This window comes from Microcebus murinus, chromosome 11 (assembly GCF_040939455.1).
Source record: "Microcebus murinus isolate Inina chromosome 11, M.murinus_Inina_mat1.0, whole genome shotgun sequence".
Lineage (NCBI taxonomy): Eukaryota > Metazoa > Chordata > Mammalia > Primates > Cheirogaleidae > Microcebus > Microcebus murinus.
The window spans coordinates 69,774,085-69,801,363 of record NC_134114.1 but is presented as its reverse complement, the minus strand read 5'-3'; the positions used below and the strand labels follow the sequence as shown (position 1 = coordinate 69,801,363).

The 27,279-nt window shown below is 34.7% G+C and overlaps 1 protein-coding gene across 2 annotated transcripts in view; it reads left to right on the top strand.

Annotated features, from left to right (window-relative positions):
- The window catches only part of KIAA0825 (KIAA0825 ortholog), a 364,371-nt gene that overhangs the window by 103,777 nt on the left and 233,315 nt on the right, over positions 1–27,279 (top strand). For both annotated transcript variants that reach the window (XM_076008186.1, XM_076008187.1), the window contains 6 exons: positions 1,514–1,741; positions 2,951–3,216; positions 4,615–4,765; positions 9,395–9,585; positions 11,899–12,081; positions 21,633–21,743. In XM_076008186.1, the coding sequence (XP_075864301.1) occupies positions 1,514–1,741; positions 2,951–3,216; positions 4,615–4,765; positions 9,395–9,585; positions 11,899–12,081; positions 21,633–21,743 (1,130 nt within the window). The remainder of the gene's footprint in view (positions 1–1,513; positions 1,742–2,950; positions 3,217–4,614; positions 4,766–9,394; positions 9,586–11,898; positions 12,082–21,632; positions 21,744–27,279) is intronic.

Sequence of the window (27,279 nt, the reverse complement as noted above, 5' to 3'; positions counted from 1 at the left end):
GAATGATTTTAATGAATAGACATGCCTTGATGGGGAAGACAAAAATAAGGATTTTATTTTTGTTTTAATTTTCATGGAGGTAGATTCCCTTTTCCATTTCTATCATCAATGTGTCCCAAGGAATTACTATTATTACAGCACAGGGCTATAACTATGCCACTTCTAAAGTTTCACTTAAAAGAAAGAAGATTATATGGGCTGAGTAGATTCAATTATTAATTGATTTTATCAAATAAAAGATAAGAGAGATATGTTTCAGGCCCTATGATGCTAAAGGTCCAAATAAACTTTGGAAAGGAAAGTTCAGTTACAACTTAATTATGAGTATGATGAGAACAAGAGCCACTTTTTCTGTTGATAGAGGCTTGGACTCATAGAATTTATCTCTAGAAAATGAATCACCTTTATCACTTTGTACAGGTATATATAAAAAGTAGTAAATTAATGCTGAAAGGGGTATACATCCAAGCAAATTAGGCTTATGATCCATAATCTCAGTCATTTTAGACTGAAAGGGACTATAGAAATCATCCAATTCAGCTCCATTGTTTTTCTAACAAAAAAAACCTGAGATCTAGAAAAATAAGTAATTCAGTCAGGGATGTAGAGTCCAGGGTTTTCTGAAGTTGGAGTAGGTGGCATGTTATTATAAACAAGTTTACATTAAAACATGACAAGTCTAATTCTAAGCATAGGGCCAGCCTACCACCCATGATGTCTTTAGTACTTTAGAGAAAGTTAGGGGACTTGAGGGAAATACACATTCATAACAATATCGCCATATGAGCCATAGGCCAAAAGAAAAAAAAAAACAACAAGATAACATCAGCCTCTACCCCAACCCATTCTATTCCCCTCTACACACAGAACAAGGCAGATCTTTTAAATTCTTCATTCTTGGAACAAAAGTAGTACTTCTTACCACTTTGTAGTAGAGAAACTAAATAAAATCTTAAGCAAGTAAAAATCTAGAAAGGTACAGTGGTATGTTCTCTGAGAAATTTATCTCTTATTGCTATTTTTTGGCTTGTCTGGATTTCTGAGAGTGAAAAAGAAATAAAAGATTGAATATTAAATGCTGTCTTATGTTGCAATACTTGTTAACAATAAACTATAAAAAAGACTATAAAAATCTAATTTAGACTTTATTAAATATATTGAATTTAAAGGTTGCTTTATGCGATAAATAGTAAGTATAGCTTTCTGCTCTCGTAAAGATGGCTTTATTGAACCATATTTAAGAGATTAAATTTTGAAAAAAGTTTTTTATTAAATCCACTGATGAATTAAAATGAAATGTCAGCATATTACTGTGTGTAAAGAATGCACATGTTTTTATATATTGCTTTATTCGCTAGGTAATATTTTTCAGGTTGTAAGAATGGCTTTTATAGTATATCAAAGAATGTCTATATTCAATGTTGAATGAAAGTAATAATTTTATATCTATAACAATAGGAACATTTGTTGCTGAGCTAAGATTAATATGACTTTATATAAATTTATATTTCAGGCTACTTCACTAGATTTTGGCTGGAGAAGTGCATTTAAAGAAGTGTTTCTTCCCATGGCATGTAGCATAACAATTGCAATTGAAGATTTTTCCACAAAAATTCTCCAACAGGAACAGAATGAAAGGTCTTCAGCTGTGAGCTATGCTATGAACCTTGTAAATGTCCAGCAAGTTTGGCAAGACAGCTATGTGTTTCCTGAGGAGGAACAACCAAAGAAAATTGCAAAGGCAGGTATCAAATGAAATCCTTTCAAACTGCTGACTGGTATGATGGGATTTTTAAAAAAACATAAGGCATTGCAAAAGGAGCCCATAGATAAAATAGTGGAGTCACTCGGAAAATACTTGATACTTGAGCCAGAACCAGTTTTCTTCTCTGGTATCCTTGGGCTATTGCTACAAAAAAAGGGCTTGCACCTGTTGCTATAATAACTTGTTGCTCCATAAATCTGAGGCAACCAAAAGGGACCTCTGGAACTTCATGGGGAGCTGGGAAACACTGGAAAAATTGTTTCAGTTTTACCTTTAAATTGACTCTAAGAGAAATTTAGGAGGTTGAAGGGGGGGTATCTTTTTATGTTTTGAGCAATTTTAAAATCTTTATTTACAACTTAATGAACATCCCATTTCATTAGCATCAGCCTTACATCTTAATATGTGTTTTGAAAATCACAGAACATACTGAGAAAATAGGAAGTAAATGCAGTTAGTTGGCATATGGGCTCAGCAACCTATGGTTGGGATGTTTTAAAAGGAGATTCCTTGGAGATGACCTCCTTACTCTGCTACTGTCACCCTGAGGTTCCAGAACATTCCCTAGGGAACTCTGTTGGCCGATCTGATGTGGAGGCAGCCTTCACCTTCCCATCTACCATACCTCCCTCTGCCATCACAAAAGAGTAGATATACAATAAATGGTGAAAAACTAGGCACATTACTTCTGAAAGTTGCTGTCACCTTACCAATAAGAAGATGCTACATGTGATCTTTTCTGATGCTTCTAGATTATTTAAATTAAACTGGCATTTATATGTGGTGTTGAATTCTAAAAAACCTTTTATAGAAAATTTAGCAAAAGAAAATCAGAATAAATTCAAAAATAATGCAACTGTTATATCAAGGACACATATTTTCTGAGTTCTATTAACTATAAATAAAGATATTGTCATGTAAAGCTGGTCCATGAGTTTTTCATAATGCCTGTCTGGTAAGCATAAGGTTTGAAGGTTATATATAGAGAAGCATCATTTTGGTATTTCCTTATTTGACATAAAACATTTAACTTTCTACAACTGAGAAATCGATTATTATAAAGCTGCGTCATTATATTTATGTCTGATGCCAAATTCATTATTTAGGAATTTGGCTCCACTGTCCATAAATTACTTGGTGCTGTCAGAGTACAAATAACTCAGTGCCACATTTATTTCTCCCTAGTTTTGTTCTGACATCATGGAAAAACTTGACACAATGCTTCCACTGGCTCTGGCATGCAGAGATGATTCTTTTCAGGAAATTAGAGCAAACTTGGTGGAAGCCTTTTGTAAAGTGGCAACAGCTGTCCTGGAGAGACTGCAAGAGAGAGGCAAGGAGATTCCTTCGAGAGCACCCCTGAAAAACTTGCACACACTCCTCTCCACAGCAGTGTATGTCTTCCAGCATTTCACGCAGTATGAGCATTTGATGAAAGAAACTACTAAAAAGTGAGTGTCGTTTAAATTAAGGTGATGGCCATGCTTAAAGAAATGTGTGATCTTTGGATATCACAGGAGTTAGATTTTGATAAGGTTTGAGAAAGAGAAAAATCTTAATTTGCATGGTGAATTATTTTCATTTGTCTTGACTAGGAAATGTCAAAAAGGTGGAGTTTGGAATTTATTAAGCTAGCTATGTACATAGAAAGGTACTGTCTCTAAAGACATGCTCAAAAGACCCTTGCATTTTCTGTACCCTAATCCGAAGCAACTATTTCCTCCCTGTTGTTATGACATGACTAAATGTACCCTTCCCTTTTGTAAGTCACATTATACAGACCACATTGAAAAGGAAAAATAAACTTGTTTTTGTCTCACCTATACACATTTGTGAAATATTCATTTGTCTCTTTTGTCTATAAGCCAACAGGCTGTCAGGAGCTGACATAGAGAATAAATGCATTTAATGTATTCTAATGACCAGTGTAAACATATTTCAGGACATCCATTTAGTAATATCAGAAGAAGCGGCAACAGGCAGTCTTAATTGTGATGTATTTGTAGCCTAAAAAGAAACTATGTTTTCTGTATAGAGGTAAAAATGAACACAGGTAGTAATTACCACATGGTCTTTCAGGTTGCCCTTGTACCCTCCAGATATAACTTGGCTCCGTGCAAAGGGAAAACATGAACTTAGCAGTCCAGTGTGACCCTAAGAATCTAGTCTATGCTCTTTATGCATGCAGCCTTAGAAATGCCTTAGTTATGAAAGAAAGCAGTGTTCTATAAATAGCTAAAGATACAAGTAAGATAAATTTGACTGAGGTAGAATATAACTATGATATTTCTTTAATTCTCACAAGTAGTCAGATGATGTGATTCATACTTGAATTTATAAACTAAATGTGTCAGAAATCATTTTGTTTCTACAGAATATACTAAAACAGTTTATGAGATAATTGACATCTACAAAATTACAATATCTTAAAAATAAAAAGAGTGTGTTTGTGGGACATGTGATAGCTTTATAAAAGTTGGTTCTGACAAGTGCATGTTGTTCTCTAATAATAACGATAACCTAATGCCTAAATAATGCACTGATCTCTAATAATAGGCTTACAAAGAATACTTTTATTTTTGAATGATGTATTGACAATGCAGTTTGTCTCAAGTTGAAGTGCATATTTGTAAAACAGCAGATGTACATTTTCAAAGGACTTGCGAAACAAAGACCAGCTTTTTTTTTTTTTTTTTTTTTTGGAAAGTGAATGTGGATGCAGACTTCAGCATTAAGAGGAAATGAATGATTGATATCTAATAATCAAAACCATTTGTAGTACTGGAGATTGTTACCTCCTACTGCACAGGCCTTAAATCTCCGTCTCTTTGATCATTCTTTCTGAACAGACCCATATTCCTGGTGCCTGTCCAGCGATATCAGGAATTCATCAACACTCTACAGTTTCAGGTTACGAACTACTGCGTCAGAGTTTGTGCTACAAGCATTTTACAGGATGCTGAGAGCCACCACTGGGATGACTACAAAGCTTTTTATGAGGTGTGAAGTTAAGTTTACTATCCCTCCTTTTTACACAAATATGTTTTACTGCCTACCTGCTTTCTGGCTAATTAGAAACATGAGCTTGGCATTACTAACACACGAAGGCTGTTAGGATAATATTTTTTAAATATTGAATTCGTACTTAGGAAAAACACAATTTTTGAAAACCTGAAATAAATTAGACATCAGAACTCTCCTTCTGCTTAAAAGTAAAAATAACTTAATTTGAGCTGCAATGTTGCAGTGCTAAATAAATTGGAATATAATGGGATACAATGAAAACTCAGAGAGCTAGCAATGCCAAAATGCTACAACCTTGTATTCTTCCCCAAAGATACCAAGTTATGGGTGTCCTTGAATTTTTTTCTTGTTATATATTTCCATCTGTGTTTGATAAATACTTTTTATTAAGTAGCTTTATTCTTTTTTTTTTTTTTTTTTTTTTTTTTTGAGACAGAGTCTCGCTTTGTTGTCCAGGCTAGAGTGAGTGCCGTGGCATCAGCCTAGCTCACAGCAACCTCAAACTCCTGGGCTTGAGTGATCCTCCTGCCTCAGCTTCCTGAGTAGCTGGGACTACAGGCATGCGCCACCATGCCCAGCTAATTTTTTTTTTATATATATATTAGTTGGCCAATTAATTTCTTTCTATTTATAGTAGAGACGGGGTCTCGCTCTTGCTCAGGCTGGTTTTGAACTCCTGACCTTGAGCAATCCGCCCGCCTCGGCCTCCCAAGAGCTAGGATTACAGGCGTGAGCCACAGCGCCCGGCCAGTAGCTTTATTCTTTATACTTATTTTTTTCCTTCTCATTGTATGTTCTTATGAGTACACTTTAAGACCCATCTGATCATTTATAGCTTACCTATTTTCATTTAGCCCACGTTTTGAAATCCCAAATTTCTAGCAAATTAAAACCTAATGATTCCCAATGCAAGCATACCCAGCATCAATGAAAAGTATTCATCATAAGATTTCATTAATTTCCCTTCCCCTAAACATCATTGATTATACACAGACCACAGTATTTGAAATTCCTTGAAGTTGATTCCATGGCAGTGTAAAACATTTGTAATATCTTAATAAAAGGTAATCAGAGTTTTAAAAAAAAAATTCCACAGCCAAGCCCAGCTCCATTAGCTTTTTTATTTCACCCTTTCCTCTGGATGAGATTGTGTGACTTTCATTTCTTAATTGTCCTAATCCCTATAGAGTATCAAGAAAAGCAGAGTGGAGTTCTATTCAATAGAGTCACTCCTGTCACTCCCCTGGCACTCAAGGTTCCTGTGGCTCCATTTATGCCTGAGATATTATAATAAATGTTGCCACAACACAGAGGAGCAGCTAATCAGAAGCTCTCTTAAAGGACTTTCCACTTTTTCTAAGGCCATTTCATCTCTCCTTTAGAGGCCCTTCCCAGATAGTTTTTCTTTTTGCAAGAGTGTTCATATAGGGTTTTCCAAACCTGACATACTTCAAACAGTGGTGGTAGCAGTGAGCAGAATGAGAAAAAGAAAGTGGTACGGTGCAGCTGGTAGCCTGAGATAAGAATGAAAGTATTGGTCTTCCTCTCTCCTGGCAGCATCTCAGCTTCCTTGTTTGCCTTGAGGTAAACAGAGAGGTTGAAAATGAATCCATCTCATGTTTCAAACTATTTCAATGTGTCAGTGTACTAATGAGCAATTTTATATGATGTTTTCAGTGAAGAACAGGTATCATCTCACTGTATGTTCAACACAGGGGTATTATGTTTCCTCTTATGCAAATCGGGAGCTAGAATAGTTGTATAGTATAAATAATAAGTGGATGCATTGAGAACCTGTTATTGAAGTTACCAAGTATTTTTTAAAGAAACACCAAATTACCATGTAACATGCAGCTCTTAGATCTTATGACAAGGCTTTAGCTTCAAAGACAGAAATAACGAGATAGTTACCCCGTGATTACATGGTGCTGTAGCTTCCATATACTTACATGGTCAGTAGTTACAATTTAATTGCAGAGTTACTGGTGGTTATTTATGCTCAGAAAAATAAAGTGATACTGCTTTTCTATTTACCAAAAATAAGAACCTTCTAAAAATAGCACATATTTAAAACTGTTTTGACAACTGAAGTACCTGGCATGGTTTTTATCTCACGTGCTGCACCCCTTTCTTCTCCTCTCCCCATTATTCCAACTGATTTGTGAAACAGAACTAGTATGTTTTATCAGGCCTGTTTTGAGAGAAAAGGAGATGATATCTGCTTGACTAGAGGAGAAGGGTAGGCTAGAGATCTCCAGGTAACCTATCGCCATGTGCAGAGCATAGTAAAGAAATAGTAAAAGAATGTACAAGATATGGAGCAATACTTCCTCATGTTTTGTGATAGCAAGTGAGCCCCAGATACATTATTTCCATTTTCTAAACTGTCAGGTTGAGAGTCAAAGAGTTCTGTATCTCTCTGATGAGGTGCTGGTCAGATGGCACAGTGGGTGTTCAGATTACATGTTTAAAATTAAGCTTTTAGTATAGTTGACATCTGCTCAATTTTAGAAACTTGTGTTTTCCAATAGTCAAAGAATAAAGAATTGTCTGCTCAAAGATAATATTGAGTGGCTTCTATAATAAAGCCCAGCTGCTTGTTTCCTGATATATAATCTAAATAAGAGCTCACATCTGTTTACATTATAGTGGGTCTGCAAAAATAACAGATGTTTACTAGCAGAATACTTCTGCAATAATAACAAACAGGGAAACAGGTCAGAAAAATAAATGAATCACATTTAATGAAAACCCTTGCATACATTGAAGTTGTATAAATTTTTAAAAGAATTTTTAGAACAAAGACCAGTTTGGAATATTTTCAAGTAAACATGAAGTTTATATTTTCAAAAATCTTAAAAATGAGGTTTTTTTTTTACTTTTAAGAGAAGAAATATGTATGCCTAAATTTTCTCATTTATTGATAAAAGGTAGAGATTAAGGAAATTGGTTTTTCATATTTTGAAAAATATGAGAAATGGTGTTAATCACATTATAATTAGCATCCATCCATTGCCATGGAGAAAGTTTGTGTAAATCATTCATACTATTCACTACATCAGCTTAGGTCAGTTTTGCTTTGATTTACATGCAACATAAAAAGTATGAGAGAATGAAGCTTTAAAACTCCTTTCTTAGTTTAATAAATATTCATCATAGAACATACAACAAAGAAACCATATGAAACTATAATTTCGCTACTTCAGCATCAATTTTATGATTTCTTTTTCTTAAACAGTTTAGATGCACATCTAATTAGGAAGCCAGAAGCCAGTAGCTAAAGTCCCCTCCAGTTTGAACTTGACTCTGACATTTTGATAACCAAGTTTCCTACCCAAGGAATAGCAATTCTACTCATTTATAAATTCCATGTGAAAGTCAATATAACAACTGTAAATTATTGTTACAGCAGCTGCAAAATATTTTAGTAATCAAAGAAAGTATCAGAAGAGTAATGTGTAAAGAAAATTCTAATAGGAGTATCTGCATAAGAAACTATCAACTTTTGGTACAAAAGAACAGCAGACTCTTTTTTGGCTGACATTTGTTAGAGAAATATAAATAGTGAGCAAAGCAGAAATTTTAAGTCAAAGAGAACTACTTAGAGATATGACAGGAAATTTTACTAGTTTAACTTGTAATAATTAGCATAATCAGGATAATGCTTGAAGAATGCATTCTCTTCTTCCTATTTGAAATAATCTTTTGATCTAGTTTTAAGAAAATGAGGTCACACTACTAGTATACTTCCGGGATTGCATGTAACCTCAAGTGCTTATAAATCACTCGAGGCTACCTTCTCCTTTCTGCCTGTTCCCCTTGGCCTTGGCTGTTGCTAGGTCTCCCTCTGCAGTCAGGGAAAACTTGGCACACAAGAGAGATCTGTATAGGGGTGGAAAAGAATGAAAATATGGCCCTTGAAAGTATGAAGTACCATAAAAATACTAAGAAATGATGATGTTCATTGTTCATTATTACCAAATCTTGTAAAATAGACTATTGTAGTATCTGTTGCTAGTATCGTTATTAAACAAATTTCGCCATAGGCAAAATAGCCTAATGTAATAATCTTCAATAGTTACCTATCTCCCTTGGTTTCAAGAATGTTCATAAGAATATAGTATGCAAATTTGTTTTTGCTCCTGTCATTTCATTATAATGTGAAATCTGAAGCACTTATAAAATTACCTCAATGATGCTAATAGAAAAATATATCTACTAAAACAATTTAGAACAGATTTTAATTTGGGAAGAATCAGTCCACTATCTTAAACTAGTTAGTATGACTTGTTCGACAACTACAAAGCTGATTGCTTATAAGTAAATATTAAACCCTAGGCTAGGAGTAGGTAAATCAAGAATATACTATGTTAAATGATTATGGTCTGGCTTTGCATTAGAATATCCAATCTTATAATTGAAATAAAACATATGTTCCTTTGTCAATAAGGATGTTTTACATCTTGTCAAAAATCTTTCTTGGTCATCTAGTGTGTCAAACTCTCCAGCTATTTCCTTTCAGCCTACACTAATTAGGTTCGTAGGAAGCAAATCTACATTCTGGAAGATGTGATTCTATTGTTTAATGTGTGGTGGTTTTGCCAGGGGGAGAGATGCTCCTTCTCAATCCAGATGTGGCATTATTTCTGCTGGGCTCTTCATCACGATCTCTGGACCATTCTGTCCTCTAAGTTAGCCCAGGAGATTCTAGCGGAAGTGCTGGAGAAATCTTTGGGTCTTCTGGCCTCCAGATATGCCCGGGCCCATCCCAGTTACAAGAGAACTCCACAGATAAGGTAATTGAAGTTCTGAAAAATATTTTTCCTCAAGAAAACTTTTTCTTCAGTTGGTGTAAAGCAGAATGTTATTCTGAATCTCATGACATTACTCCTTGTATATTTAACATGTTTCTAAAATCTGAAAGGAAATCATATTCAATTCTCCTGAGGTACTTCGGCGGAAATGTGGAACCTGAATCAAAATAAATTTGCTCTTTTTTCTTCTTAAAATTGTATATAGAACCTACTTGTTTCTAAAAAAAATGATTCAAGATGTCTTGTAATCTAGGACGTATGTATACAAAATTTAATGAGATAAAGAGAGAAAATTAAGGCCCTGAAATGGAGAAAAAAGCAGCTGTGCTATGATGGAACAATGTGTCTATGCAACCAGGGGGTTTTAGTTGTTTTTTTAAGCCTATATATAGAAGTTTATCTTCATTAAGGAAACTGTTTTGTCTAATCATTTTTCTCCTTAATATAATCTAATTATTTCCTTTTTCCCTTTATTTTTTCTTTTCTTTTCACTGTGTATTACTAAAAGTCAGTTCAACAAAATGTGAAATCACAGAAAATGAGGAGCAAAGTTACTGAGCATTAAATAAAAGACTGAATTATAGTGCAATTCTGTGAGTTATCTAGGCAATGAATATTATACAAATGTGCTTACATGACAACAATGGTCTATATGAAGAGGAGGCTTTTTGTTAAATAAATATTCTATCTAAAGTGATTAAGATCTCCCTTTTACGTATACAAAAATTTTTCTTCAGATATATTTGAGGAGGGGTTCCTACAGACATCAGAGGATTCTTTTTTTTTTTTTTTTTTTTTGCAGGAGGAATCATTTCCTGATCATGTTCTTGTAAAGCATGCTGCAATTTTAAGGGCGCTTAGGTCCTGCTACAGTGTTTCATAAATATGGTATTTTACACAGGCTGTTTTGAATTACTGACCAAGCTTTTTTTTAAAAAAAAAAAAATTGAGCTCTGAAGAATAGATGGAAAATTCCTTTTGAGAGCAAAGAATACTTTCATTCTTTTCCTTATGTGGTATAAATCACTTTTGACTATGAGATGGCAAGTCATTATGAGATATTTGTGAAATCAGATTTACTGTTAGCTCATGAAATAGGTAGTATATTTAATTAATTAACTGTACTATAGAGACTTTTGGATTTTATTTTCTGGGTGGTTGCATAAAAATGCCATACAATGCTAGAATTATTGCTTCTGGTTTTTGTAAGTAAAATATATAAATATTCTTATTTGAATGGTCATTCCTAAACCATCATTATTTTAGAAATCAGATTATGTATATGTGTGTGTTTGTATACATATATCTTGGACTAGCAATTGTTTATTTAGCAATTAGAGAAAGTGTATGCAAAGTACAATAAAACCTTCCTAAAGGCTGTTACTGATGCTTTTTAGTATTCCAGTTGCCTCTAAGTATTATATAATCAAACCATATATACAACTTATATGGTGTTATATATTATTAATATATATAAATTTATTATTGCATAATAAATTTGAGGCCAAAATGTCATTTTAAAAGATGCTCAAACTTGTTTTTCGTCTTATTGTTTCAAAATTTCCATCTTCTATTTCTTCAACTCTGAGTTTAAAATTTAAAAAATGGGAAATTAAGTGAAGTATTTAGTCATATACCAAAATAACCTTAAAACAGATCTTTGAGTCCCTGTTAAAACTCAAAAAATATGAAAACAAAGAAATAAGTCTATGAATAAGATAAATAATACCACATATTTTTCAATATTTTATTTAATATTAGAAATTTCTGAAACTATAGGATTCTGCATTTGAGCTTCTGTTGTCAGTTCTTCTCATCTTCCACTTGCTGGGAGAACATGTTACCAACTTTGTACATTTTTTTTGACAGCATACACATGGGTGAGAGAACTGTTTGGTACTGAATTTCTACCTATCATATTTATGTGGATGATAGCAAATTTTCCTTTTCATCTAGCTTCTTTTTGCCCAATGTAATTTCAAGGACAGTCTCTTGAGTTTCTTGAACAGAATCCTGATAATGCAAAATAAACTTTTTTTAAAAAAAGCACTCTTAGAACATTATTACAGACCTCACCATCCCTAAGGATAATAGTATTGTGAGTCATCTAACAACCTGGAAACTCAAAAGGTATCTTTGATGCTTTCTATCTGTTTTTGATCTCTGAAAGCTGCGGTATCTAACTAGATCTTTCTATTTTTACATATGCATAGTATAAGAGATGGATGAAAGTCTATATACCAAGCAAAGGGATTATTTTGTTTAACATGATTTTCTTATTTTTCTTTCCATTAGACTTGATGTCACAACAATTTTAATATGCACCGAGAACATGTTATGGTCAGTTTGCACATCTGTACAGAAACTTCTGAAACCTCATGAATATATAGATGATAAAATTCTAAAAATTCATACCCATTGTAATAATCTATTTACAACATTAGTCATTTTGACTTCGCCATTAACAGAATTATATAAGTAAGTATCAAATAAATTTTAACTATAATGATATATAATATAATGTGATTTAACAAAGTTATTTTCATAACACTGACTGAGCTATGTGAGGTACAAGTGGAAATTTTTTAATGTGCATTTTTAATATTGTGACTTGGGCTATTTTATAAAATTAACATCAACCAATAACAGTTTCTTAATTCCCAAAGCAATTTAATCCAAAGTGTGTTACATATCTATTGGTCAATTCTATTCAGTTAAGTTCCAATACAATCAGGAACATTTTGAACTTCACTATTTGAGTTGTTTAAATGATCAAATTATATTAATGGGTTGATTATTTCAGTCATGTTTTGATACTCTATGAAAAAGAAAATCATATCTAGTTGCTTTTTGCTCTTTTAAAAATATACTTTAGTTTCTAATTTTATATAAAGTGATTTATACTCTAATAAAAATACATTTTTAAAAATAGTTCTAAAATATGCCCAAATCTCAAAGAGATCTAATGACTCCACACTTTCAGTTAATCTCCCAGAGATTTGCATTTTTAATATTTGGCTTTAGTGTCTTATCTAGTAATGGCAAATTGAAACAGAAATAATTAATTACATTGAAAAATTGTTGAAATATTTTATTTAGCTCAACAAAAAATGTAGAGAAATCTAAAAATTTTGAACTACTTTTGATTTCTGGTTAATTCAATTCAAATTTGTAATAATATAGAAAATGTTGAAATAGATTTTTTTTCTTTGAGATAGAGTCTCACTCTGTCACTTGGGCTAGAGTGCAGTGGCATCATCATAACTCATTGCAACCTCAAACTCCTGGGCTCAAGTGATCCTCCTGCCTCAGCCTCCCGAGTAACTGTGAGACTACAGGTGTACACCACCATTCCTGGCTAATTTTTCTCTTTTTAGTAGATATGGGTCTTGCTCCTGCTCAGGCTGGTCTGGAACTCCTGAGCTCAAGCAATGCTCCCACCTCAGCCTCCCAGAGTGCTAGGGTTACATGTACGAGCCACTGCACACAGCCTTGAAATAGATCTTATAATAAAACATTAATACCATTTTGTTAACCTCCTCTAAAATTGTCACTTTTATCTTGAAAGACTAAATAATTGTATAGTTTTTGTTTCTTGGATAGTAAAAAGTTCACATAATATTGTTATTTCTTAGGATAAATAGGTAAAGTGTTATTTCTTAGGATAAATAGGTAAAGTGTATAACATTCCAGTAAGAGGAATCTTGATTTTCAATGAATTTAAGACTTTTGTGTTATATATTCTGAGAATAATTAACAGCCCTGATTTCAATTTTCCTATAATTTTCACCTTCTCTGACTTTCAATAAACCCATTGTTTACAGATTGTTCCTTCTAGCAACCCAAGTTAAAAACTACTTTTAGAAAACTACTTTTAGAAAGGAGAAAAAGCACTGAGATAAATCACCATACGGTTGAGATTATATACATAGTGGTTCATAATCATAAAAAGCTCAAGTCTGAAGCCTGTAATAAATCCTAGGAAACTAAACTGATTTACCATAGATGAAAAAATTGCTATGCTCTCAGTTCAATGGGTCATTTCATCTAAGAGGAAGGCCCTGTGAAAATCAGGAACAAAGTTGACAAATTTCATGGATTGGTCATGGTGAGCAATATTGAATTTCATGCTTTGTCACAGATGAATTGAAAAATTTTAACCCCCCAATGCATTTGTAAAACAAATAAATTATTATCAAAGATTGCATATTTTAATAATAATAATGTAGCATACATTCATTATTGTTAACCTATGGCCTTTTGATACATTTTTTAACAACTATGCAAGTACTCAAATCTCTGTGATTTGTGCATTAGATATTGCACTGTAACCTCATTCAGCAAATTTAAATTGCTAATTTTAACCAGGATTACAGAACATTTTACACCAAGCACTGCCTCTGGTGTTTCTTAATATAAAACATAGATAGCCATAATGATTTGAAACATGAACAAAAGTCTAGGCACACTTTAATTATTTCTTAATATTTCTCAGTTCAAAAAAATTTCACAAATTTTATCAATTTATGTTGATTTAAATTTTATTATTTTTTCCTAGACTGTAAATCTAATCTTTGAAATACACTTTTTCCTACTGACAAAGGAAATCTACAGGGCAGCATGTTTTTCAACAACTAGGGAGGGATATAATGTTGCAAGAATACTAATATTGACTTACTGAGCTGCTTTTTACAGCCAGGATATGAAGTTGTCATAGTATTAGTATTTTAGAAAAAATTGTTTCTCTATCTCACATTAAAATATTAAACCATATAGTTTGAGGAATTGGCGAAAAGTAACAATCAGATATTTATACTATTGAATTTTTTATAAATCATACCTGACATTCGTCACTCTGTGTGATATGCCCTTTTAAAAGGTGACTGCCTTTATTTCAAGTAGTTCTGACAGATAAACTGAGTGTATTTTTCTTTCTAAGCTTAGCACAGGACCACCAAATCCCAGGGCAGGCATATATGATTTTAAAGTCTTTTCAGGAAGAATGAAACCTGTTTGCAAAAATGTGTGTTCTTTTTTAACTTGCCTTTGTTGATTTCTGTTAGAATGTTGTAAAAGGAGTACTTTAGGTTTGTTCTCCAGGGAAAGAAAGCTGCTGAAACATAAAATATTCATCATGTACTTTCCAAAATGCTTATCACTTGTTGTCCTTTTGTAAAGGCGATTAAACTGTACATTCAGAAACATGTTCACATACATGTTCATACACATACCCACACAAAAGTTTCATATATTGCATTTTGTGTGGCTAGACTATTAGTTTTTATTTGTGGATAGCAAGTTAAAAATTATTTGCTGAATTCTTGGGTAAAAGCAATTTAGTTTCAATTCAACAAATATGGTTCAATAAATAAGGTATTCCAATGCTGTGTCTATAGTTCTGTTTCAGACCGTTAGGTCTTTTGAGGTTATGGTCTTACCTATTTTTTGTTTGTTTGTTTTTTGAACAATTTCACTGTCCCTCACAAAACAGAATATGTTGAACTAAAACATGGATACTTCAAGAGTGGTTGGCACACTTTGGAGAACAGTTAGGCAGTTCCTCAAAATGTTAAGGACAGAGTATGCTTATGTAAAATGTTGAGCATATGGTCATATGACCCAGCAATGAAGACATATGTCCACACAAACATTTGTATAGGAATGCTCATAGCAGCATTTTTCATAATAACACAAAGTGGAAGCAACCCAAATGTCCATCAACTGGGGAGTGGATTAAAAAAAATGTGTCATATCTATACAGTGGAATATTATTTAGCAGTTGTAGCAAGTATTTCCATGTGCTACAACAGGGATGAACCCTCAGAAACATTATGCTAAGTGAAATAGCTATACACAAGAGACCACATATTATTTTATTACATTTATAAGAAATGTCCAGAATAGGCAAATCCATAGAGACAGAAAATAGATCAGTGGTTGCCAGGAGCTGAGGGGAGGGAGGAATGGGGAGGGACTGCTAATGGGTACAAGGTTTCATTGAAGGATAAAATGTTCTAAAATTAGCTAGTGACAAGGGTTACACAATTCTGTGAATATAGTAGAAACCACTGAATTGTATGCTTTAAATGGGTAGATTGTGTGGTATATGAATTTTATAAAGCATTAAAAACAAATATAGACTGAATGGAAATAAAATTAAAATATTTAAAATGTTAAAAAAAAAAAAAGTGGCAGAATGCAAAATGATCCAGAAAGTGAAGTATCTTGTCTCAGCCATTTTGTTTAGATGAATCCATAATTCCCTTTGTCCACCTTCCTCTATTTTTAAGGGGAAATCTCTTTTAAAACAAAATACAAAATTAAGCAGCATTGTGTGTGGTCCTAATAAGGTAAAACACTGCAAAAGAGCCAGTCATGAACTTTGGAGAAGCCTGTGCCCTGACTCTCATTGTCTGGCTGCTGCTGTACCCTGGGGTCCAGTCTCCCTCTCTACCATGTCCTTTTCCCAACCTGCCCTTTGACTGGGTGCCACCCACGATTGCTCTTCACAGATAGTCCTTTCAACTAAGCAAGTTCTGACAATATCTTCCTTTCATTCATTCTTTTTTTAATTTTCTTTAACTACGTACCTACTATGGGTCAAGCATTGTGCCAGTCATTTTCTAAGCTCAAATCATCATTTTCTAACCTCAAAGAGTTATTTTCATCATGAGAAATTCAAGCCAGAGGGCAGGAAAAATGTGGGGAGCCATGTTTTACTACAAATGTCTTACCATGATCTCTCTCAATGACATTTAGGCAACTTCTTACAGCCTTGGGGGTAATGCTTGTTTTTGAAAGCAAAGCAGTGACTTACAAATTCTGTTTAAAATCTTGCAGTTTGTTATTTCTACATATTCATAGTTACTTGTCTATTAGTTTATAAAGGCTAAACATGTCCTCAGTTATTCCAGGATTTTCAGTGCTGTCTCAATAGTTGAGTTTCACACTAACTCTACTTTTTCTAAGGCTGTGGTCTTCTCCTGGTATTTTTATTTATTGAGTACTTCTGATGGCCCAGGCACCATGGCAGGCATAGATGACGCAAGAAGTCTGACCTGACCGCTCCACCCGCATAGAGCTTACATCCTTGGGGTACCTAAATTCCACCATGGAGGCTTAGCCCCTTAGCATCATATTATGAGACCCAGTTCTCCTGGGAGGGTAACCAAAAGCTGGGTGGCACAAGAGAAGCATACAACCCACTAATTCTTTTTAGCTTATCAATTGTTCTCACTTTTGATTTTGCATTGGGTCTATCTCATTCCAGCAGCTGGCTATAGAAGCCCAAGAAGCCAACTAGTTTTTGTTAAAGAAAAAAGGAAAGAGGGCAGCATAAGTATAGATCAGAAAACCAGGAGGAAATAAATTTAGGACAAAGTGCTGGCATGGTCATCCCAGTGGCAGTGTGATGCTAAAGCAAGGGAAAGGGGCATGGGCTGGTTGGTGGAAGGGCAAAGGCAATGAATTTTCCCAAATTCACTTTTTCCCCCAATTTATTTTTTTCCCCTTAAGCAAAGCCATCTTTACAGTCTGTTAATTTGGGAATGTGAAGAAATGTATTCTGCTTCAACCTATGGACAATTAGTTATTTTTAAAGGAGTATTTAAATTTGCTTGGTATAGTAACTTTTTTTATGTCTTGTGGAAAATATTATTCTGTGGCTCATATGATTGTATTTTACTCTCCACCATGAATTATTTAGAGCATCTTCCCTTTTATCTGTATACCAAAACATCATTAGAGGTTATCTAATAGCTAGCTCATCATTTCATTCTCCCATTGAGGCTTGTGGGCCAATTTTCACCCTGTTATACTCTCCAGAATAATGAAACTAATTTGGGATCTTGCTGTGGAATTAAATGCTCACACAGATCCCTCTCCCTTTGAGACCATAAACATCTGCCATAATAGCTCTTATAGCCAAATAACCTCGCTATAACTGGTATGACGGAGAAACTGTCAGTGGAATAAAAGAGTTTAGGTAATGGCAGAAATGTTCTGGTAAATACTGTATTGCCAGTGGCTTGTAGTCAAAGAAATTTTGGCACCAAATAACCATTCTGTTATTATTGGATCCTCCATTATTTTTTCTAGTCTTGAGGATCAAACTGTAGCTAGGCAACCATTTAGACTGTTAGGAATGTCATGTCAGCTTTGAAATAAGCATAGACCTTCTTAAGAACTATTTGCAACTGTTGTCATCATATTGACATCATATGTATGTTGACCTCTTACTGTCTATGAGGCACTTTGCTAAGTTTTTTACATGTTATTTCACTTGATCTTCATGCTGACCTTGTGAAGTGATTGCTATTTGAATCTACACATTTTACAAATGAGAAAACCGAATAAATTGCCAAACAGCATTACCTACCTAATAACAGCACATCCCAGATACAAACCCAGGCTGTCTGGCTCTGGTGCTCCTGCATGCGTCCATACACTGCCCCTAAATAACCATCAGTGACCTTACCCTTGGGGTATGGACCAAATAAAAAAAAAAAAGTAAATGTGAAAAGATTGGAGGTAGAGTTAAGTCCTGTGAAGAAACAAAGCAAAATAAGGGCATAGAGAGGGGAGGAGACGGTGAAAGGGATGTATTTCAGGCACGTAGTCAGGAAAGACATATTAGAGGAGGTTCTGAGGTAGAACAATCTATGTAGCTACCTGAACATACCAGAGAGGTCATTCCAGGTAAGGTATTCATTCTAGGAGAAAGGAGGTAGCCCCCAGATAACTGGACAAATGGGGATTTACACTCAAAGAAGTAGGGGGGAAAGTAGGCATAGGCTCTGATACTACATCTCTTTGTCCACATCCTCCAGTCTCTCCTGCTCACCCATCAAGGCCCCCATGTCTGTCCCATCCTGTTCCTCCCAAGCTGTCTCTTTTTTGAGACTGCCTACGTCTCCAAACCCCTTGCTCCATCTCCTCATCACATTACACCAGCACCTGGCTCCCTTGCTGTTGCATGTCCCTCCCCCATAACCTCTCTTTCTTGACCTCTCTATCCAGACTCTGGATCTCTGCTAGAGAGTATCACTCGGCTCTCCTTTTGTACCTTTTGGAAATCTCACTATTTGTCCAACCTCTGGGCAGCTTTTTCTTCCATCCTTCTTCACTTTGGTCAACCCCCTGACCTTGCCCCATCATGTTGTCAGCAGATGGCCTTGAGCCTCTACTTCTCTGCAAAAATCCAGACTACCACGAATGCACTTGAACTTCTCATTTCCATTCTTAATAGCTCTTTGGGTTGCTACTCACCTCTACATCCTTTGATTGGTCTCTAATCAATGTGTCTCTTTTCCCAACTAAAGCAAATATTTTCACCTGAACTCTTGATTACATTCATTACATTCACCTCCTACTCCATGGCCTTTTCTATCTCCTGGCTCCTTCCTCCAAGCATTCATATTAAACATTATTTCTCCTTTACTATTGTATTTCCCTCCTAAAACACTTTGCACTCATTGCACTCATTGTTTCCACTTTTATACCTACCATTCACTCAATGCGCTGCAATTGGACTTCTACTCTCTTGCAGGGGTGGGGAGCCTGTGGTCTTGGGGCCACATGTGGCCTTCCAGATCCTTGGGGGGTGGCCTTTTGACTGAATCAAACTTTCAGATTCAGTGGAGGAGCTGCACTTGGGTATCTGGAGGGCCACATGTGGCCTTGAGGCTGTAGGTTCCACAACACTGAATGGTTTCTCTTTCTCTTATCCTCTTTGCAGCTTTTAACATGATTGGCCATTTTTCATGCCTTGGCTTCCCTCACATCACCTTCTCCTGTGTCTTTGCCTACTTTGATTATCCCTTGTTGGTTGTATTTGAGTGTTTCTTTTTCTCACTCCTTCCCTTAAATGTTCATGTGTTCCAGAGTTTTTTCCTGGACCATTTTTTTCATCTTACACTTTCTTTGGGTGAATTCATTCATTCCTATGGCTTCACCATCATGCAGATGACTTTCACATCAATATCTTCAAACCAGGTATCACTTGTATGTACTAGATCAGTAAATTTAAATTCCGATTGTATGCCTCTCCTTGGACATACTTCAAATATCTGCAGCCCCTTCAACATACTTAAAACTAAGTAAAACACCTGCAATTCACCCTAAGATTTTCCCTGTCCCTTAACTTTCTGCTTTAATCTTCCCCTTCATGCCATCGCCAAGCCCCTGTCATTGGAAGATGAATATTGTTAGTTCTGTGAATTTAACATTTTTTTTTATATTTGTCGTCTACTTATATCCTCTTCTGACTGGTCTACTGCAATGTCCTTTTCATTATCTCCCTTCTTCCTGCCTTCATCTCCTCCAATCTACTCTCTTCATTACTGCTGAAGTGATTTTTATAAGCTATAAAGCTTCTGGTATTATTCACATGCTAAACTCTTCAATGATTCCTTATTGCTGCTACAAAGTCTAGACTCTGTAGAAAACCTTATCTGGCCTAGCTTCTGCCTACCTCTTTAGCTCACACAGTGAATGCAAGGAGTGGAAATAATACCAGCTGACTTTGAAGCCTATTTAAGGCATTTTTGTTTTGATCTAGAATTTAGTGAGAAAAAATAGCTTGCAATGAAGAAACGATATGTTGAACATCTAAAAAAGTTCCAAGTATATTTAATTAGGCAATGCTCTACTCAGCAAGACAACCAGGGGAGACAAGGGGCGAATTTGGAAAGTGTGAGGATACAAGAAGTGAGATGTGGAGTGAAAAATAGGGGTGGGTTTTCAAAATCAAATTCTATTCAGCATATCATTTAGCATCAAAATACATTATTTTATCTGTGCTATATGTAAAGAGAGATAGTGTCACTTCAAAGAATTTCATTTCTAAAATATTCCCAGTCATTACTTTTAACTCTATTTAGGCAAATATAATCTCCTGTTATTATAAAATTTTTATTAGCTAAACTATCTGCTAACGATTTTATGTAACAAATCCTTCTTAATGTCAAGGTTTAGAGTAGAATTTGATCTAACCTAGAAAAATATTACAGTTACTTCCCAAAGACAGTTGTAGATCAGGTATTCTAGCCAAATTGTTCTAATTTTCAGATCATGATCATATATTTTACAATTAAGTTCTTTACAAGTCCTCTCTAGACCCTTAGGAGCATAGCAAATTAATTTTAACTTCTCACTTATTGTTTAATATTTATAAATCACTTTAAAGATTAAAAAGAGGTACCTTCAGTCAAACATTTTTGTATTAATGAAGCAGATATGACAAAATATTGGCATTTATTGGATCCAAGTTGAGGAGGATACAATGGGATATCTAAATACCACTTATAGAGATATAAGTATTAATAATATTCATTGTACTATTCTTTATGCATTTATAATTGATGAATTTTATAATGTGAATGTCTAATATTTATTTAAAAAAATGATAATGGTATTGTTATACTTTCCTCAACAGTAAAGATTGTTATATGGAGGCTCATAAAGATCCTCAGTCTTAGCTCATAGTTTTTCATGGCTGTACTGACTTGCTTACCTGGCCCCTGAGTCACCTATTAACATAAATCTCAAGTGGATGAAGTGGGTGCAATGTCCTTTCTAGCACAATATCATTTGTGTAAAAATCATTAACCGAGGCTGAGTATACTGGCTTATGTCTGTAATCCTAGCACTCTGAGAGGCTGAGGCAGGAGGATTGCTTGAGGCCAGGAATTTGAGGCCACCCAAAGCAAGAACAAGACCCTAAAAATCTCTACCAAAAATAGAAAAAAAAATCAGCCGAGCATTGTGGTGTACACCTGTAGTCCTGGCTCCTTGAGAGGCTGAGACAGGAAGATCGCTTGAGCCCAGGAGTTTGAGGTTGCAGTGAACTATGATAATGCCACTGCCCTCTACCAGGGTTGATACAGTGAGACTCTGTCTAAAAAAAAAAAAAAAACCAAAACAAAAAAAGCATCATTAACTGAATACTAAGTAAAAAATAAAAGGTTATTTCAGTGGTCTTCATAGTTAATCTGTTCTGTATATTCTGAAATAATTATTTTTTTCCTTAGGACTTTTCAGCATGGCATGGATGAGTCTGCTTCAGATTCCTTAAAATCATGTTTTAAGCAACCATTACACTGGATTTCTTGCATATCACATTTCTACCCTACTTTACTCAGGTGAGTGAATGCCTCTAAATGCCATACTATCTATAATTCTATGATTCCTTTTAAAGTTTAATAGAAACTTTTATCTGTGAATGTAAATGCATCTTACAAAAAGAACTTATAACTTATTCACAACAGGTAGATAAGGAAAGAGTATTATTTCTCTTTTTTAAGCTCAAGAATTTAAGGCACAGGCCTCATAATCATTCTCCTGGCTTATAACTGTAGTGATATAATGGAAAACTGTAAATTTTTAAAATTTAGTTCTATTTTAAAACACATTCTTGATCTATAACTGGGGATTTGACAGTTCTTTGGCTAATTATCAAACATAGACAGCAAAACTGCATAATTCACGTAACTAACTCCGAGCCTTAGGTCGAAGCTGAGAGAGAAGTAACTTTTAAAATCATGAACAGGATCTTTTACTTATATTATTTAATCAGCAATATTTAAAAAGAAGAAAAATCAGGGAAAAAAGTAGGAAATGTACTTCCAGAATAATCTGATGACATTTTGTGGCATTATGTGGAATGGCAGTTTGATTCTTTGCTAAATATATCATTGAAAAATACCTTCCCTTGGTATCTGAGAATAAAAATATCATGTATAGCTAAAGGAGACATAGTTAATCCCCATACATTCTTGATTCATCATGGAAAAACACTATCAGCTATTTCATCATCTAAGTTGACTGATTACATCACTCTCTTGAGGAACAAGAGTGCTATCCATAGAGAGTATGTAAACCTCATATACAAAGGTCTCTATAGACACAAAAATCACATACTGCTTGCCTACTATGTGCCTATCCCCATGTGGGTAATGAAGAATCCAAGATTAATAAGACATAGACCCCTTCGAGGACCTTAGTATATTGTTACTTTACTTACATATAAAACTCTGTCAATATCTCTGATTAATTCCTTATGATTGATACCTAGAAATGGAATACTCTCAATACTCTGTCATCTTGCATGTGGATATATTTTATATCATTAGGGATTAAATTGCCAACTCTTTAATGTTCATTATTGCAAAAATAACAAATTAAACAGCTGGATCTCTTACAGCATGAATTAAGCAGACAAGCTGTATCATTCACTTAGGATAATGGCCTCCAGTTCCATCCAAGTTGCTGCAAAAGAAATTATATTGTTACTCTTTATGGTTGATTACTATTCCATGGTGTGTGTGTGTGTGTGTGTGTATGTATGTGTATACACATACACGTATGTATATCACATTTTCTTTATCCACTCATCAGTTGATGAGCACTTAGGTTGATTCCATATCTTTGCAATTGTGAATTGCACTGTGATGAACATTTGGGTGCAGGTATCTTTTTGTTATAATGACTTCTTTTCTTTTGGGTAGGTATTCAGTAGTGGAATTGCTATATCAAATGGTAGGTCTACTTTTAATTCTTCGAGGACTCTCCACACTGTTTTCCATAGAGTTTGTACTAGTTTACATTTCCACCAATAGTGTATGATCACTCCCTTTTCACTACATCTGCGTTAACATACATTCTTTTTCCACTTATTAATAATGGCCATTCTGACAAGGGTAAGGAGTTATCTCACTGGGGTTTTAATTTACATTTCCCTGATGTTTAGTGATGTTGAGCATTTTTTCATATGTTTGTTCACCATTTGTACATCTTCTTTTGGAAAAAAATCTGTCATGTCTTTTGCCCATTTTTGGTGGGGTTATTTGTTTTTCTCTTGCTGATTTGTTTCAGTTTTCCATAGATTATGGATGTTAGTCCTTTGTCAGCTGCTTTAACTGATTTTTATTGCCTGCCTATCTTATATCTGGAACCATTGGACTTATCCTCCTTTGCGCACAGCTCTGTAAGACTTCTGCCTCTGGGTCTGCTCAGTTCAACACAGCTAGAGGCGTGGGAAGTCAGCATGAAAATGGGTTTGTCTTTCAAATAGCTAATTCTTATATTTAGCTTTTTTCTCCTTTCTATATCTAAAGCAAGTAAAAAATACAAAAGAAATTTCTTTCTTTCTGCTTCTATTTAGTAATCAATCTTCACTATTATCCTAACACAAAGATTAGAACATGGACTATTTAGCCCATACTGGAAATGCAATTTGATACATGCTTTCTGGAGGGCAGTTTGGTATAATAATAGGTATCAAAAACTTAAAACTATTTTTGCTCCTTTGTTTAGCAATTCAATTTCTAGGAATCAACTATAAGGAATTAATCGGAGTCTGACAAAGTTTTATATGTAAAGATATCCACCAAAGCATTATTTAAAAGAAAAAAATGGAATAAACTTTCTATAGCAGAGTATTAGATAAATCAGTTATGGGATAGCCAGATGATACTGTAGAGACTACTGTAGAGTCATTAAATATTTTTCAAAATATTTAATGACATAGGGAAATAATTTTTATTTAGATAACGGGAAAATACAGGTTAGTAATTGTGAAATCATCAAAGTCAGCCCAATTTTTAGACTGATGTGTAGACACAGTGCCAAATGCTTTACATAATTATCTCTTTTAAACATCACACCAGAACTTATGAAGGTAAATACTCATGTGCTTCTTTCATGGAAAGCAAAGTGCTATGTAGGTAGCAACTTTCTGGAGAGAACAAAACTGGAAGGGCAGGCTCTGAACCCAGGCTTGTTCCATTCTAAAGCTCAAGCTCTTGACAACTATACCTCCACCTTTCAAAGAGAAAGCAGTTCAAGGGGATTTTAACAGATGTGCATCAAAAATCATTGCCTGCACAAATAAAATTGTCAGTTATTCATTATGTAAAGTTTCTTTTTTATGGTGTAACTTTTCAGGGCCTCTGATATGCTAGTGTGTAATGTTTATCTCTGATATGGTTTGAATGTGTCCCCCAAAGTTCATGTATTGGAAACTTAATCCCCAAGGCAACAGTGTTGGGAGGTGAGGTCTAATGGACCTATGTCATGCAGGCTGTGCCCTCATGAATAGATTAATGTCACTATGAAAAGAGCTTGTGAGAATAGGTCCACCTCTTGTCCTTCCAACTTCTGCCATGTGAGGGGGCAGCAAGAAGGCTCTCACCAGACACCATCACCTTAATCTTGGACTTCCAGCTTCTAGAACTGTGAGAAATAAATTTTTGTTCTTTATAAATTACCCAGTCTGTTATTTTGTTACAGCAGCACAAAATAGACTAAGACAGTCTCCAAGGGTGGGATCTAGTATGCAGATTCCCCAAACTTGTTGGATAAGAGAACTCTTGTTTCCCAGGGAATGAACAGTTATTGGAAGGTGAGACATAATTCAGAAGTGCTGAACTTTGTTGTACTAACACATATAGAGCATACAACAAGTATGTATAGAAAAACAAATATTGAAAGAATATGTACTGGAGGGTTTATAGTTTTATATCTGGGTGGTTTGCAAGTGATTGCAAAGTGATTTTAAGTTTCATTTGTATAGTTGTCTATATTTCCCAAATTCTCTATAATTTAACTTTAAAATAAAAACCTTTTTAAAAACAAAAATAAAATCCATTTTCTTTGATTGCTTTTTTGTTTACAAGGCTTAATTTGTAAAGACAATTTCTAGCTCTGCACCTCTACCTCTGAGTGCTTACCTGTATCCCAAAATCATATGTCCAGCTACTCATATTTCTTAAAAGACCCCATTGTACTACTGGAAACCCAATACGGTGTCCTCAATTGATCCTTCCTTCTCCTCTGCCCTCATCCTCCACACAGGGAACCTTTTCTTTTAGGAAGGACATTGCTCTTAAATGCTTCCAGAATAGAATCTTGATCATGATTTCCATGTTAAGCTTTTTCTTCCTCTGTTCTTAGTCTATTATCATGTTCAGTTGATTCTTCCTCCAAAGTTCTCCTAGAACCACCCCTTCTCTCCACCCTACTATAACAACCTACTTAGTCCATCTTATTACTATTTAACATGTTTAAAATACTGTTTTCATTATGTCTCTCTCCTGCTCATAAACCCATAGTAGCTTCTGCTTCATCCACACTGTCGCTTATTTCCTAGAGCACCCAACAGTTTTTTCTGCTCCAGTTAATTCAATCTCCTCATGTGTCTTTAAGACTCAGTTATGCCATACTTCTTATTTTTAATTTGTTGCTGATTCTTGGCTTCATACCTTTATTTATGTGGTTTTCTCTCTTAGAATACCTTTGGTTCTCTCCTGTGCCTTTCTCAATTCTCCAGGCAAGGAATGGTATGAGCACTCCCCCCACTGCCACCACTAAGTGTCATATTTTCTGACGATTATTCTTTACTAGGCCCATACAAACTGCTTAGAAAGATTTGACCCATGTGATTTATGATCCAAAGAGCTCAGAGCAGTGGTACAATCAGAGGAACCCGGGACAGCAATGAAAGTACTTTCAAAATTACTAGAGCTATTGATTTGCATTTGTTAGACATTGCAATGGGGATTCCTTGACCACCATCATATGACCTTAAAAATGTCACCTTTCCCTCCATTTCTCTTACCTCTAACAGCTGTCTCTGTGAGTCTTTCACCCCCAACTTATCCTTCAAAACTCCATTTTTTCACCATAGCAATTAAAATGAACTATTCAGAGAAATACAGAGGTTGGATGATGATAAACTGAAAAATATATTAGAGAAGGGGAAGGCCGAGAGATGTGACTGAAGTAGTTAATGTTATAGAGGATCTTAGTAGTTTAAATCTATCTGCTTACTTATGCCTATACATTGTTTCAGAAAGAGTTTGTCAGCTTTTAGCAATATTAAATAAAGATAATTAATTAAAAGTAAATGAGAAGGGAAAAATAGAGCAAAGAGAAGGACATGAAATTAAGACTTGAAATAAGAATTAAGGTCAGGCACGGTGGCTTATAACTGTAATGCCAGCAACTTGGGAGCCTGAGGTGGGAGATAACTTGAGGTCACAAGTTTGAGACCAGCCTGGGAAACATAACAAGACCCCATTTCAAAAAAAAAAAAAATTATCCAGGATATGGTGGCTTGTATCTGTAGTCCTAGCTACTTGGGAGACTGAGGCGGGAGAATCTCTTAGGCCCAAGAGTTTGAAATCGCAATGAGCTATGATCACACCATTGTACTCTGGCCTGAGCAACACAGGGAGACCTTATCTCTAAAAAAAAAAAAAAGTTAAAAATGCAAAACAGCAGTATGGACCATGAATCTGTCTATAAACTTACTAGAGAAAACTATGAATTATATAAATAGATAAATCCTGAATTCTTCATGTTCTCTTGGAACCCTAGGATAGAGTTTAAAAGAGTTTATTTTAGGGAAAATAAATATATTTTCAAAGCATTAAGTAAAAGGTACTGTGTTTATTACCTCTAGCAGTGGTATAGGTTAACAATGTGAGTTGATTTAGAAAGGGTAATCAGTTTCTTAATAGATTAAACTAAGGCACCTAGAGAATGTATTAATCTCAAAGTTAACACTATGATACCATACTGTGCTTTAATGTAAATTTTCAAGAAAGAATGCTATCTTGGTAAATTATAGTACATTGCATTATAATACTTTTTATAATTTTCTAAACTTTTATCTTC